Genomic DNA, 13,954 nt, shown 5'->3' with positions numbered 1-13,954 from the left:
AGTGACACTGGGGCAAAAGCTGGAATGAGCTAAAAGGGTGAACCCCGAGTCTGCCTGGGTGAAGAGCCTCCCTAGCAGAGGAAACCACAAGTGCAGAGGCCCTGACATTTTATTAGAGGACTGTCAGGGAAACCAGTGTGGCTGGAGCAGGGTGATTGGAGATCTTTCTTCCCTCATGGTGATGAGTGAAGGGGCTACTGCCTTCTAGGTACTGAGATGCTCATTTTGCATAAATCATCTTGTTTAACCCTTACAACACCCCTATGAATTGGATGCCATGTTACAGGAGTGGAAAATAAACCTCAGAAACAGTAAGTGACATTCTCAAGACCATACAGCTGCTGAAGACAGAGCTGGGATTCAAACTCCAATGTATGGGCATTGAGTTCAAAGCCCTCCTGTGCCATACCCAGCACCTCACAGTGAGTTTTGTTTCTGGCCCTTCAAGGGAACTCAGCAAGGGCTGCCAGGCAGGGTCCCCTCTTACTCAACAATGGCCCATTCTTCTCTAGGGTCACCCCTGGTCCTCTAGAACCACAGAACTCAGAACATTCCTGCAGAGGCTGCTGTGCCCTCTGTGTGCCCAAGAAGGGACTTCATTTCTGCCTGTGGATTTCTTTAGAATGCCCAGCCATCTACGGGTCCTGCTCTGATCACAAGGAGAAGTCAGGAGCCTGCTCTTCAGGGCCACAGAGTTTGTGGCCCCATCCCCAGCACAGCCCCAGCTAGGCCACAGTAACCCTGAGAGTGGCCTTGGCTTCCTGCAGGTATGATCTTCGGTGACAATGGGAAATCTGACTGATGGGCCCTGCCTTGGGAGCTTTTTCTCTGCCAGGTGTCACCAGTTTAAGTGTGGGTTTTGGTATAGATGGCTACACATTGGAACAACCTGAAGGCTTAAAAAAAAATAATAATGCCCAGACTCACTCAAACTGAGACTAATTAAATTAGAACCTATTGGGTTTGAGCTTGAACATCAGAATTTTTAATTAAACTCCCCAAGAGATTCTAAGCATAGTCATGGTTGAGAAACACTGAAATGAAAGCCCATGGATGGGGTTCGCTGTAAGAGTTAAATGAGGCCATTTGTTCATTCATTCAACAAACCTTCACTGGGCTCCAAATCTAGTGCAAGCACTACTCTGGAGGGGAGAAAATAGCTGTGAGCAATAGTATTTACATTAAAAAGTTCAAAACAACCACAACAAAATACACTCAGAAATAATAATAGAAAATATGATGCAAACAATGGTGATAATGCAGAGAGTGCTGAAAGACCCTTCCAATGAGCTTGGATTCGAGCTGAGACCCAAAGAACCAGAAAAGGCTGATGAAGTGTGGGAAGGATGCCCCAGGGAGAGGCAACGACCCCGGATGGGGGTATGCTTGGGAAAGGGAAGAGGCCAGTGTGGCTGCCCAGAGTTCAGGAGGAGAGAGAGAGGGGAGGGCAATAAGGTCAGATGGGTTCCAGTGCCAGTGGGGCCTGGTAGACCACAAAGAACAGTTTGGCTGGTGGGTGGTTTTGTGAATGGGTTGTTAAAAAAAAGAGGCAGGACATTTTTTTGCACAATATATAAAAGTGAGCACCTTTTGATAGGCGGAATGGTGTGGTGGAATTCCTGTGTCAAAAGGAAATCTCTGCTGGGCACGGTGGCTCACACCTGTAATCTCAGCACTTTGGGAGGCGGAGGTGGGCAGATCACCTGAGGTCAGCGGTTCAAGACCAGCCTGGCCAACATGGTGAAACCCCGTCTTCACTAAAAATACAAAAATTAGCTGGATGTGGTGGTGGGCGCCTGTAATCCCAGCTACTAGGGAGGCTAAAGCAGGAGAATTGCTTGAACCCAGGAGGTGGAGGTTACAGTGAGCTGACATCATGCTTAGGCACTCCAGCCTTGGCGACAAGAGCAAAACTCTGTCTCAAACAATAAAAATAAAGGAAATGTCTTATTGTCACATGGGGAATGGGTTGAGGTGAAAGCAAAGAGTAGAAGCACAGGTGAGATCAGTGAGGAGGTTACCACACTCTGGGTGGGAGACCATGGTGGCTGGGACACGAGGTCTCTCCACGGCATACTGGTGGAGGGAATGCACACAGTTGGTGCTCAGTGCAGTATGGCTGGTGACCAGCCCCTTGGTGTTGGCTATTCTCATTAATAAAAGTTTCCCATCACAGCCGCTCTCCTCTGAGTAAGGGTGAGAAGCTGATGTTGGAGCTGAACTCGGACTTTGTGAGGCTGGGGAGATTGTACTGGGTGACACAGCAGAGTCACAGTGGGGTCACGCCAGGAGAACAAAGGGCCAAGGCTGACAGAATAAAGGGACGGGGCAGGGCAGGCTGGAGGCAGGATGGCTGAGCGCGCAGTCCCAGGGCTGGGCTAGAGTGGGTGCTACAGTCTCTGGGGAGTCCTGGGATGCTGCAGAGCTGAGCCCGGTATTGTGAGAAAAAACAGGAGCAGGGCAGAGAGAGACTATTTCTCCCATACTCTCAGCAATGCAAATACGATCGTTCACTTCTTTACTTCCCTTAGTCAAATGTCAACTTCTAAATGAAGCTTTCCCATGGTCACCCTATTTAAAATATCGGCCGGGCACGGTGGCTCATGCCTGTAAACCCAGCACTTTGGGAGGCCAAGGTGGGTGGATCGCCTGAGGTCAGGAGTTCAAGACCAGCCTGGTCAACATGACAAAATCCTGTCTCTACTAAAAATACAAGAATTAGCCAGGCATGATGACGCATGCCTGTGATCCCAGCTATTCCAGAGGCTGAGGCAGGAGAATTGCTTGAACCAGGGGGGCACAGGTTGCAGTGAGCTGAGATTGTGCCACTGCACTCCAGCCTGAGCAATAGAGCACGACCCCATCTCAAAAAAAAAAAGAAAATATCAACACTCCCCACTGACTCCATTACTTTTGAATCTTCTCTTATCTACCTTTTCTCCTTTGCATTACTGTCATCTGACACACCATTGATTGCATCTATTATCTCACTGTGTTTCCCACTACTAGGATACAAGGAATATTGTTTGTATTCCTAGCACCTAGAATGGTACTTAACATGTTTTAAGACTTTAAAAATATTTGATGAATGAACAAATGAATGAGTGAGTGAATGAGTGAAGAGGAGCTGTGGCTGGTTCCCTGGAGTCAGAGGAAAGCCTGGTGGCCAGAGTCTGACCATAGAGGGCTCTCTCCTTGCCAGCCAGTGGTGCTTGATCTCTGTCCTGTTTGAACTGAAGGACTAGGAACATTTGAGGCTCATGATCCAGCCCACCCAGGTTAGCAGGAAGCCTGGCACCATCCACTGCCCCTTCTTCTTTGATCAGGAACCCCGGGGGAACACTCTGTCAAAGGCCTGGGAGGTGAGGGCGTGTGGGCAAGCCCACCGTAGCCCCGTCCAACTGGTTTGTGCGCAGAGGCTCAGCCCTCTACTGTCGCTGAGCTGGGCCCATGGTTCAGCTCTGTACCCTGAAGGTGTCCAGCTGACTCAAGGTCACTGGCCCAGTCTCCTCTGTCCTCCAGCAAGTGCCATCCAGAACCCCCAGAGAGGGTCGCACAACCTTGAATTTCAAGGTTCCTTCTTTGAAGGCCCCTTGGGGCTTTTGCAGATCTGGTCCCCTCCTGCCAGGCAAGAGATTCTGGGCACCGAGGAGGTTTCACAGGGACCACCAATGGTCAGGCCTAGCATGGTTCTGGATGACCCTCCCCACCTTACATTCACACCACAAAGAAAGGGTTATTCAAGTAATTTTCTGTAGAATAAAAACCAACTCTCTAGTACTTTGATGTCTCCAGCTAGGCAAAGAACTTTTAGGTGGCCATTTCTCTCACAAGTGAGTGAATCAATGAACAAATAAACGAACAGCTCCATTATTTCTAAGAATAAGAGTTGCACCTAATAGCACGCTGTACCAGACTCAGTCCGGGCTGATAAGTGGCATACCACCTGGTGAACTCTGGGACATTGAGATCATTAAGGACTCAAGGCCAGGCTGACAATAAGGAGCCCTTTGGCCAAGACACAGATTTAAATGGTCTGTATCATTCAGCTGACCAGAAAACCAGGTTATCTCCCTGCCCTTCTTCCTTCTTTCCACCTGCCCTTGGTTGGTTTCATTTGACCGTGTGCTTCTCAAGCTGCAAACTGAACGACAGAATTACCTGGGAGAGGCTTAGGAGACAAAACAATCAATGACAATTCATGGATTTCATTTGGGTCCTGACTTAAACAGACTGAAAATTTATGAGGCCGTCAGGGTAATTCGCACACTGTCTAGATATTTGATGATATGATGACATTATTGTGCATTTCATTAAGTATGATAATAGTATTATGGTTAATGTGTTCTTTTTAAAAATCCTTATCATTTAAACATTTATAATAAAATATTTATGAGTGAAATGATATGATTCCTGGAACTAGCTTCAAAATAATCCAGGGCAGAGAGTCAAGTCTATAAATAAAATAACATTGGTCATGATAATAAGTCAAGTTGAGTGATGGGTACCTTGGGGGTACATTATACCAGCTCTCTATTTTTATACATGTTCAAAATTTCCCAAATAGAAGTTGAAATAAAACAGAAGAGTCATCTGGGGAACTTTTGAAATGTGTAAGTATCTAGACCCCATCCTGAGCAATGCTGAATTAATTGGTCTGGAGTGAGATTGAGTGTCTATGTTATCCTAAAACTCCGTAGAAGATTTTCATGTGTATCCAGGGTTAAAAAGAGCGAATCAAGCTGGAAAAAAAAAAAAAAGCATAATCTGATTCTATTTATGTTTAAAAATATACATTCAGTACATTCAGGCTGGGCATTGTGGCTCATGTCTGTAATCTCAGCACTTTGGGAAGCTGAGGCAGGTGGATCATTTGAGGTCAGGAGTTCAAGATCAGCCTGGTCAACATGGGGAAACCCCCTCTCCACTAAAACTACAAAAATTAGCTGGTGCAATGGTGGGCACCTGTAATCCCACCTACCTGGGAGGCTGAGGTGGGAGGATCAGTTGAATCCGGGAAGTGGAGTTTGCATCTTTTAATATATATATATTCAAAGGTACGTTCATATAGGTATTTTCAATATCTGTAAGGATTCATTCCAAACTGCTGAGTCACTTTCTGAACAGTGAGAGAATGGGAGAGATTTTTACATTCTTCTTGAGATTTTTACTGTATCGCTTGAAACTTTTACAAATGTGTATTATAGTTATGACTTTTTAAATATTTACACTTAGTAAAATTTGTTTAAAAATTAAATAGGGTACACTGCAAACTAGTGAGGTTCTCTTCACAGGGGCATTCAAGCAGGAGGTGGAGGAGGGTGAAGCAGAGGCATGGTGGGCAGACGGGTTCCTGGGAGGCTGTGATGGGGGATTGGAGCAGTTATCTCTGAGATCCAGAGGCTCCCTCCAGGCCTCTGGAATGAGACCTTCTCTGCAAAATCTCACCTTGTGGCTGGGAAGTCAGTGGGCTTGAGTGGTCTGGCGTCCAGCTGCTCCCAGAGGGCTCTTCCTGCTCTAAGCTTCCCCTATGCAGTCATGGGCCTGAGGTCGACCTAATACTTTGCTTTTTCTACAGGGCTGCTGCCAAGCTGCAGGCATTGCAGGGCAGCAATTCCCAGGCCACATTCATTCACCCTACATGGGCCGGCTGGACAAGGAAGGGGGTGTGATGACGTGGGGCCCCGCCACCTGTGTTGATAAGGGCTCTGTTCCTTCTCCGGCCCCTGCAGGACAGCCATGGACCTGCTCTGGATGCCCCTGTTTCTGGTGGCTGCTTGTGTCTCTGCTGTCCACAGCTCACCGGAGGTGAACGCTGGTGTTTCCAGCATCCACATAACCAAGCCTGTGCACATCCTGGAGGAACACAATCTGCTGGTGCTAACGCCTGCGGGCCTAACCCAGATGCTGAACGAGACCCGCTTCCTCATGGTGCTTTTCCGTGAGTACCCCCATCCTAGTTGATGGGTGACAGATGGGATGAGGGCTGCCTCCTCGTGTCTGGGGACCAGAAGAGGTTTATATATTGCTAAACACATAAGAACACATATAATTTAAAACAAACATCTAATATACGTAGATAACATCACCCCCAATCTCCAGATGAGAATACTCCAGGGAGGTTAAGCCAATTGCAATATAGTATGCCATCCCTCTAGTCTTGGATTTGTATGTGACTCCTCTGTCCCACTGAAGAGGAGCCAGGCTTTAACCCCGTTGTCCGTATTATTCTGAGCCTCAGTCTTTCTCCTCTGTAAAATGGACATGAACCTAATGATACACTGGATTATATAAGTTCCTGGAACACAGCTAGAGAGAAATAAATGATGGCAGCCTGGGGCAAGCTCTCGAGACAGGAGTTTTTAGACCGTCACTTTTTTGTTTTGTTTTGAGACAGGGACTTGCTCTGCCACCCAGTCTGGAGTACAGTGGCACGATCCCAGCTCACTGTAACCTCCGCCTCCTAGGTTCAAGAGATTCTCATGCCTCATGCACCTGAGTATGTGGGACCACAGGTGCCCACTACCACACCTGGCTAATTTTTGTCTTTTTAGCAGAGACAGGGTTTCACCATGTTGGCCAGGCTGGTCTCGAGCTCCTGACCTTAAATGATCTGCCCACCTTGGCCTCCCAAAATGCTGGGATTACAGGCATGAGCCACTGTGCTTGGCTGAGACCATCAGTTTTGCTGTCAGATTTGCATGCCTGCTTTTGTTCTTTGGACATTTTACATCAGCAGACATTTTGGGGGACAGAGCAGACTGCTTCTTCCTGAGGCATTGGGACAGAGCCATGCCCTGGGACAGAATGTAAGGGATTTTCATAACAACTTCCACATAGTATTCATGGAGTGCTGGGCACTGCCCTAAGCTCTTCATTAAATGTGACATCATTTTATTCTCACAACACCATGTGATGGGTACTATTCATCTCCCTGTTTGATAGTTGAGGAAACAGAAACTCAGAAAGGATAAACAATTTGCCCAAGATCACACAGCACAAGTGGAGACCACAGATCCCATGCTGTACCATGTTCTATGTGGCAGGATTTGGAGAATGCAGACCACAGGTGTGAACACTGGACTTGGAATCCTGTGTGCAGAGCCACTCCTGGGAATGACTGGCTCCTTGTCAGTCCCCAAATCCTGCTTCCAGAATGTGCCAGGCCTGTCCAGCATCCAGGTTCCCAGAGGCTAGGCAGAGCCTCAGGTTCCAGGGAAGAGCAGGGAAGGGGAAGCAGGATGCCTTTCCCTTCTTGGTTTCCACCCTCTTCTCAAGCTGCCCCTCCACCTGCACTCCCCTTTGCTCCTCCTCTCAGCTGTTCTTCTGGGGCAGCCCTTTCTCCCTTCTCTGTTTGCTGCCCTCTAACCAGAATGATTTATAGACTCCCTTTTATTTCTAGTCCAGCCAGTGCTGTGTAGTGCAATAAGGTCAGCTTCAGGGGTTCACAGTCCTACGTTCAAAAGCTGAGCTCTGACACTTATTAGCCTGGTGGCTTTGGGCCAGTGACCTTGAGCATTCTGAACCTTTGTTTCCTTGTTGCAAAATGGGGAATGTAATAACATTTATAGGCCAGGCATGGTGGCTCATGCATGTAATCCCAGCACTTTTGGAGGCCAAGGTGGGAGGATCTCTTGAGCTCAAGTGTTTGAGACCAGCCTGGGCAACACAGAAAAACCCCTTCTTTACCAGAAAGAAAAATACAAAAGTCAGCCAGGCATGGTAGCACACACCTGCAATCCCAGCTACTTGGGAGGCTGAGGTGGGAGAATCGCTTGAGCCCAAGAGGTCAAGGCTGTAGTGACCTGTGATTGCGCCATTGCACTCCAGCCTGGCTGACAGAGATCCTGTCTCAAAATAAATAAATAAACAAATACATACATTAAATTTATAACTCCTAGGATTATTGTGAGGATTAAGTGAAATAATGTGCTTAGCACAGTGACTGATGGGTAATAAGAATTTAGGAAGATGGGCCAGGCACGGTCGGTGGCTCACGTCTGTAATCCTAGCACTTTGGGAGGCTAAGGCGGGCAGAACACAAGATCAGGAGTTCGAGACCAGCCTGGCCAATATGGTGAAACCCATTTCTACTAAAAATACAAAGAAATTAGTTGGGCATGGTCACACACGCCTGTAATCCCAGCTACTCGGGATGCCGAGGCAGGAGAATTACTTGAACTCGGTAGATGGAGGTTGCAGTGAGCTGAGATCGCACCACTGCACCCCAGTCTGGATGACAGAGCGAGACTCCATCTCAAAAAAAAAAAAAAAAGAAAGAAAGATGTTGGCTTCCACTATCATCATCCTCTCCAGTTTTCTCATCTGTACAACAAAGTTAGTAATGCCTCCCTTGCAGGTTGTTGTAGTTGATGAAAGTGGGCTCAGATACGCAGTCCCCTGCCATAGTAGGCATTCCACAGGCAGAAGCTATCTCCATTGGGATCTTATTCACACCACATTTATGCAGCTCAATGCCAGGCCGTGGGTGGGCTCTGTGACCATCTTGGTTTTTGCTCTCAAGGACTTTACAGTTTAAGCCAGGAATGTCACAAGGCATGAGAAACCCTTTAAAACAAAATGTGATAAGGTCATGCCATTAATATAGTCTAAACCGTATGCTTTGGGTGCTCTGAAGTGGAGAAGTAATGGTTTGAGCTTGTCCTCAGAAGTGCTGCTTCCAGCTGCAGCAGCTGAGTGACCTTCTCTGGCTTGGTTCTTGCTCCCTCATGTCTTGGAGTGCACGAGGGATTCCCAGGCCAATGCAAATCCATCTGGAAGCTTGAAGTTTGCCTTGAAGTGAGAGACATCATCTGTTTGGCTTCCCACTAATGCTCAGTGATACACAATCAAAGCCAAAGAGTTAGCAGAAGTCACTGAAATCTATGGTCGTTGATGTCAGTATTTAATCAAAGGCCTCAAGTCAAGTAAAATTCCGAAGAATCTCTCTTAACCAGAAACACTTATGCATCTTGGTTCTTAAGCAACATCAAGATTTGGTGTAATGTACATTGGGATCCAGGCAAGCCCGAGTGTAAAGCCCAGTTCTTCCCATAAACTGGATATGTGACCTTGGGTAAATTTCTTGGTGTCTCACTTTCACCTGTAAAGTAAGAATATTGAAAGTGGTATAGTCATTACAGGGATTAACTGAGAGGCTATTACCTGACATGTGGAAGTTGCTTAGAAACACGAGTTCTCATTCTCCCTTGCCCTGCAGCACTGAGGCAAGTGCAGTTCATTAACCCTGTGCCAGTTAGGACAGACTTCAACTGCAAGTAATTAAGAATCTGCCAATGGTGATGTCTTCATCTTTGGTTCACAACTCTGCTGGTTAGAAGATTGGGCATCTGGTGAAAGGCTCAAGCTGCTTTCGCTCTTGGTGGAAGGTAAAGGGGGAGCTGGTGTTTGCAGCGATTACGTAGGAGAGGGGAAACAAGAGAGAGAGAGACGGGGGAGGCCAGGTTCTTTTTAACAACCAACTCTTGCAGAAACTAATAGAGTAAGAACTCACTCATTACCTTGATGACAGCACCAAGACATTCATGAGGGATCTACCTCTATGACCCAAACACCTCCTATTAGGCCCACATCCAACACTGGGGAACAAATGTCAACATGAGACTTAAAGAAGATCAAACTAAACAAACTATAGCAAGTGGCTTCATCCAAGAGTTGGTCTCACACACTATGTAAGCTGGGATAGGCAGCTGATGACTGGTATAGCAGCTCCACAGTGTCAGGGATAAGGCTCCTTCTATTTTCTTACTCCTTCATCCTTGACATATTACAACTCATGGTCACAAGATGGTTGCTGTGTTTCTTGCATTGCACTACACATTCCAGCTGGAAACAAGAAGGGCTGAGCAAACAACAAAGGGATAAAAAACATCAGCCACCTATGTCCCTTTAAAAAAATAAAACTTTCCCAGAGCTGCACCCAATCACTTTAGTAACATCTTATTGGCTAGAACTTGGGCCCATGGATGTTTTGAACAGAGGAGTCTAGAATGGTGAATGCTTTAGGTTTCCAACCTAATTAGTTGAGAAAGCAAAACAAAAATGGTTGTAAATGGCTGATTCTCAGTATTTGCCACAAGATCCAAGGTTATAGCCTAACTTAAATGTACTAAGTGTCTTAGATCTTTGCGTATGATGGGGTCAATTAATACAAGATCAATGAAATCCCTTAAAGAAATAAATTCTAGAATGTATTACCCACTTTTGTACTCAAACTTCTTCTTTGCTCTAATTTTGACTAATTATCTTAAAGATCACTGTGTTTACTGAGAAAGCTAACTGCTATAGTAATCACCAAATCTAGGTTCATAAGGGTCCATGTCATGCCTATATCTTAGTCCCAGGTGGGTCTGCAGAGAAGCTCTGCTCCATACAATCCTTCAGGGAACCAGGCTCCTTCTACCTAGGGCCTCAGCCATCCATTGGGGTCTAGAGTACTCCACGGAAATCTCTACCTCCAGCCAGCAAATGGGGAGGGAGACAAGGACATGCCTCTGGGGCAGGCTGGCCTGGAAATGATGCCCATTTGTGCTACTCAGTGTGTAAGCCATAAGCCAGCAATGTGAGCATCACTCAGGAGCTCATAGAAATGCAGACTCCCAGGTTTCATCCTAGACCCACTAAATCAGAATCTGCATTTTAACAAGATTCTCAGGTGATTTACACATATTAAAGTGTGAGAAGCACTGGTGTACATCATTTCTACCCACATTCCATTGGCCAGATCACTGCCCTATAGCCATGCTTATCTGTAAGAGAGGCTGGGAAATGTAGTATGGCTGTGTATACCAAGAGGAAAAAGAAGCCAGGCTTGGGGAACCCACAGCTTTGCCTTCCTTAGTCACACTGAACCTGGTTTTTCCTATAAAAGCCTTGAAATGACCTTTGTTCAGAAACAACTCAAAGCTGGGCAGGCTGAGAGGCAGCCTGGTGGGATAAGCTCTTTAAGACAGTGAACAACCAGGAAAAGATTTCTCTTCTGGGCAGGAATGAATGTCAAAAACTATTTCCTCCAAGAGATTGACTTCACTGACTGTGGCTCAGGCTAACTTTCAAAGGACAGCTGTTTCTCAAATCCAGTGGACACTTTACAGTCCTTACCGTCCTTGACCTACTTTGCATCTTCATGCCAAGACCCCCAATATCTGGATTCCATGAACTCAGCCTCTTCTGTTTCCTGTGGATCTCTGTGGCTCATTTTTCACTGTTCTTTTTTATGACTCCTCCTCTTTCCCATAACATTGAAACTAAGGATGTAACAGGAAGCCCATGAACGGAGCCCATGAGCTGGCAGCTGGTCCATACAGTGTTTAAAATAAATGAAATGTTAACAATTAAAACTGAATTTGCATCAGCTCTTCAGAAAATCAGAAGATCAGGAACCACTAGCCCACAGTCCTGCAAGGTGACAATTGGCTGAAGCTGAGTTGTGATTTTTCCTTGTGGTCAGAGAATGTGCCTATCAATTTGCCATATTCCTATCCAGCCATCCTCACACTGTCACATTCTCTGCTTTACCCCCACGATATTTGAGTCTATGTCCCCTGCCAGAAATTTGATCTTTCAAAGCTCCTTCCTCAATCCTTTGTCCTTCTCATTTGAGGTATATTCTATGAGTGGTGCCACTTAAATGAGGATGTTTGGGGATGTAAGAGCACCAACAACTGAGACCTCCTGAGTCTTGGTGCCTCTGCAGCTAGGTTACGCAGCCACTTCATAGAAGAATGATCGGCTTTTTTTTTTTTTTTTTTGTACCCTTAACACTTAGGGTTCCCAAAAGGAATGTTCGATTGGGTCATTTTTGCCTCTATCCAATATTGAGCACACCTGTTGCTTGAAGTTTCATCAAAGTAGTTCCAAGCTTGTGACCTCCCTCTAGCTCAGGCTATTCATCAGGATGCCAGCTCAATTTTACTTCAAAGCCCTTTGAGCAATACCTTGTAAGAGAAATCTAGTCTAGGTCATTTTCTTTGCAGAGCCTGTGAACAGGGCAGGCATTTCCACTTTGCTGGAAGACCCCTTCAGCTACTTCTGCACATCCCTCATCCACAGTAGAATTCAGGCCAGCACTTGTGCATCTGTTTCATGGTTACTTTTACAGGGAAGAGCAGAGAACCTTTCAGTCTTACTCCATTTGCTGTGGAATTGGTAAACTAATGCTTTGCATAGATAAAACGTCCAAACCATCCCTTTTGCTGTAGCTCTAATCTCTAATCTGGGACCCTCAATGGAGGTGCTGAAGGGCTTAGAGCCACACAAACACACCTCAACATATTCCCCTTCCAAAATGTTGTAGTGGATGGATAGGGCTGGGAAACCTGTCCAATCCACATGAGAATGAAAGGCTCTGCCCTGTTTTAATCAGGGCAGAAGGGTGGGTTCATGGTTCTTTGATTCTTGTAACTTAGGAACTGACACTAAACCTGGGGCTGCAGAGGGAGCCAATCAATTGTACATTCTTCAATTGCATTTGACACTTTAAGCCTAAAGCCTTTCCACTAGCAGGTATTCCAAGGCAGTGAACTCAACACCAGCAGAAATTTTGTTATCTAAAAGGGATGCTCAAACTCATTACATTTGAATCTTTGATTCCTGCCGATATACAATTAAATTCAAAATGAGTTCTCAAAAAACTAGCAGGCCTTCTAAAGTAGCCTTTGGATAAACGAATCACTTGGGGGAAAGCACTATAAAAGCTTTCTTCCAAGGGTAAGTGGGCTCTTTACAAAAGAGATTATTTTCAGACACTGCCTGCAGGAACTGCCCCAGTAACTGAAATTCTTAACTAGTGACCAGCTTTCTCTTCTCTCTGAGAACTCCAGGCCCAAGAGCCAGTGGTTAGGGTAGCCAGTGCCCCTTGCAGTCCCAAATGCCACATGTCCACAGCAGACTTCGGCATCTTAGATTTGGTCCCAACAATCTGCTTCTTCTTATGTCTAGCCTTCACTGATAGTACCACTCAGTGTCAAAGTCAGAAGCCTCAAGGTTATTCTTTATTCCTCTACTCTCACATGTAATCCATCACCATGTCCTGTGGATACCATTTCCTCAGTCCCTCTGCAATCTCCATTCTCCCCATCCCACCACCACTGCATTGGTTCTGACCTCATTATTCTTCACCTGAACCACTGCAGCAGCCTCTGACATGATCTCCTTGCCTTCTCCTGTGCTGTCCTACAATGCACACGAAGAGACTTCCTCTAAAATGCAAATCCGATCAGGTCACTCTGTAGCTAAGGTATTCTACTTGATCTAGCCTCTAGCCCAAGGCTATAGCCTCTGGGCCTTTGCACTAGTAGTTCCCATCATATCCTTCCTACACTCCCTCACCTGGATTGTGAAGTTTATGCTCCTCATTGGCAGGCTGTACCCATCTTCACTCTCATTTAGTCTGGCTGGGAGGCCTTCCTATGCTCCCACTGCCTTCTTTTTACCCTCTCCCTCATAGCATTTGCCATATGGTATCAAAACTACTTTTCATCGTGTACATTGCATGGTGTTGGGGACCAAATCTTATTCATCTCCTGATTCCTAACATCCAGCATTGTGCTTGGCGCACGGTAGGCTTGCATAGATGTTAAATGAATGAATAGATGAATACATGAGATTTCCTTTGGTCCATAATTTCTTCATTTGCTTTAACTTGAATGAGTCAAGGAGAGGGGGACTAACTACCATTAGTAGGGAGAGGTCAAGATAAGATTAGGAGCTGTCCAGGGTCATTTACCACTTGTCTCTAAGGCAGAGGTGACAAGATTCTGTCCTGGGATTAGGTTCGATGATGATGGTGAACATGATGTGGAGATGGTAATGTAGATGGGATAATGATGACTATGATGATGATGATGATGACAATGGCGATGAAGGTGATGGTAATGATTATTACCTATGGCGATGATGATGACAATGGCGATGATGGTGCTGGTGATGGTGA

General features: G+C 46.0%; 1 protein-coding gene across 2 annotated transcripts in view; it reads left to right on the top strand.

The window, feature by feature from the left end:
- PDILT (protein disulfide isomerase like, testis expressed) overlaps nucleotides 1-13,954 on the top strand; it is a 55,627-nt gene that overhangs the window by 10,680 nt on the left and 30,993 nt on the right. For both annotated transcript variants that reach the window (XM_032242852.1, XM_032242853.1), the window contains exon 2: nucleotides 5,733-5,941. In XM_032242852.1, the coding sequence (XP_032098743.1) occupies nucleotides 5,740-5,941 (202 nt within the window). In that variant the 5' untranslated portion in view covers nucleotides 5,733-5,739. The remainder of the gene's footprint in view (nucleotides 1-5,732; nucleotides 5,942-13,954) is intronic.

The sequence above is a fragment of the Sapajus apella genome, unplaced genomic scaffold (genome assembly GCF_009761245.1).
Source record: "Sapajus apella isolate SASKATOON/1434 unplaced genomic scaffold, GSC_monkey_1.0 scaffold51, whole genome shotgun sequence".
NCBI lineage: Eukaryota > Metazoa > Chordata > Mammalia > Primates > Cebidae > Sapajus > Sapajus apella.
Note: the sequence above shows the minus strand (reverse complement) of the source record. Positions and strands in the feature narration are given on the sequence as shown.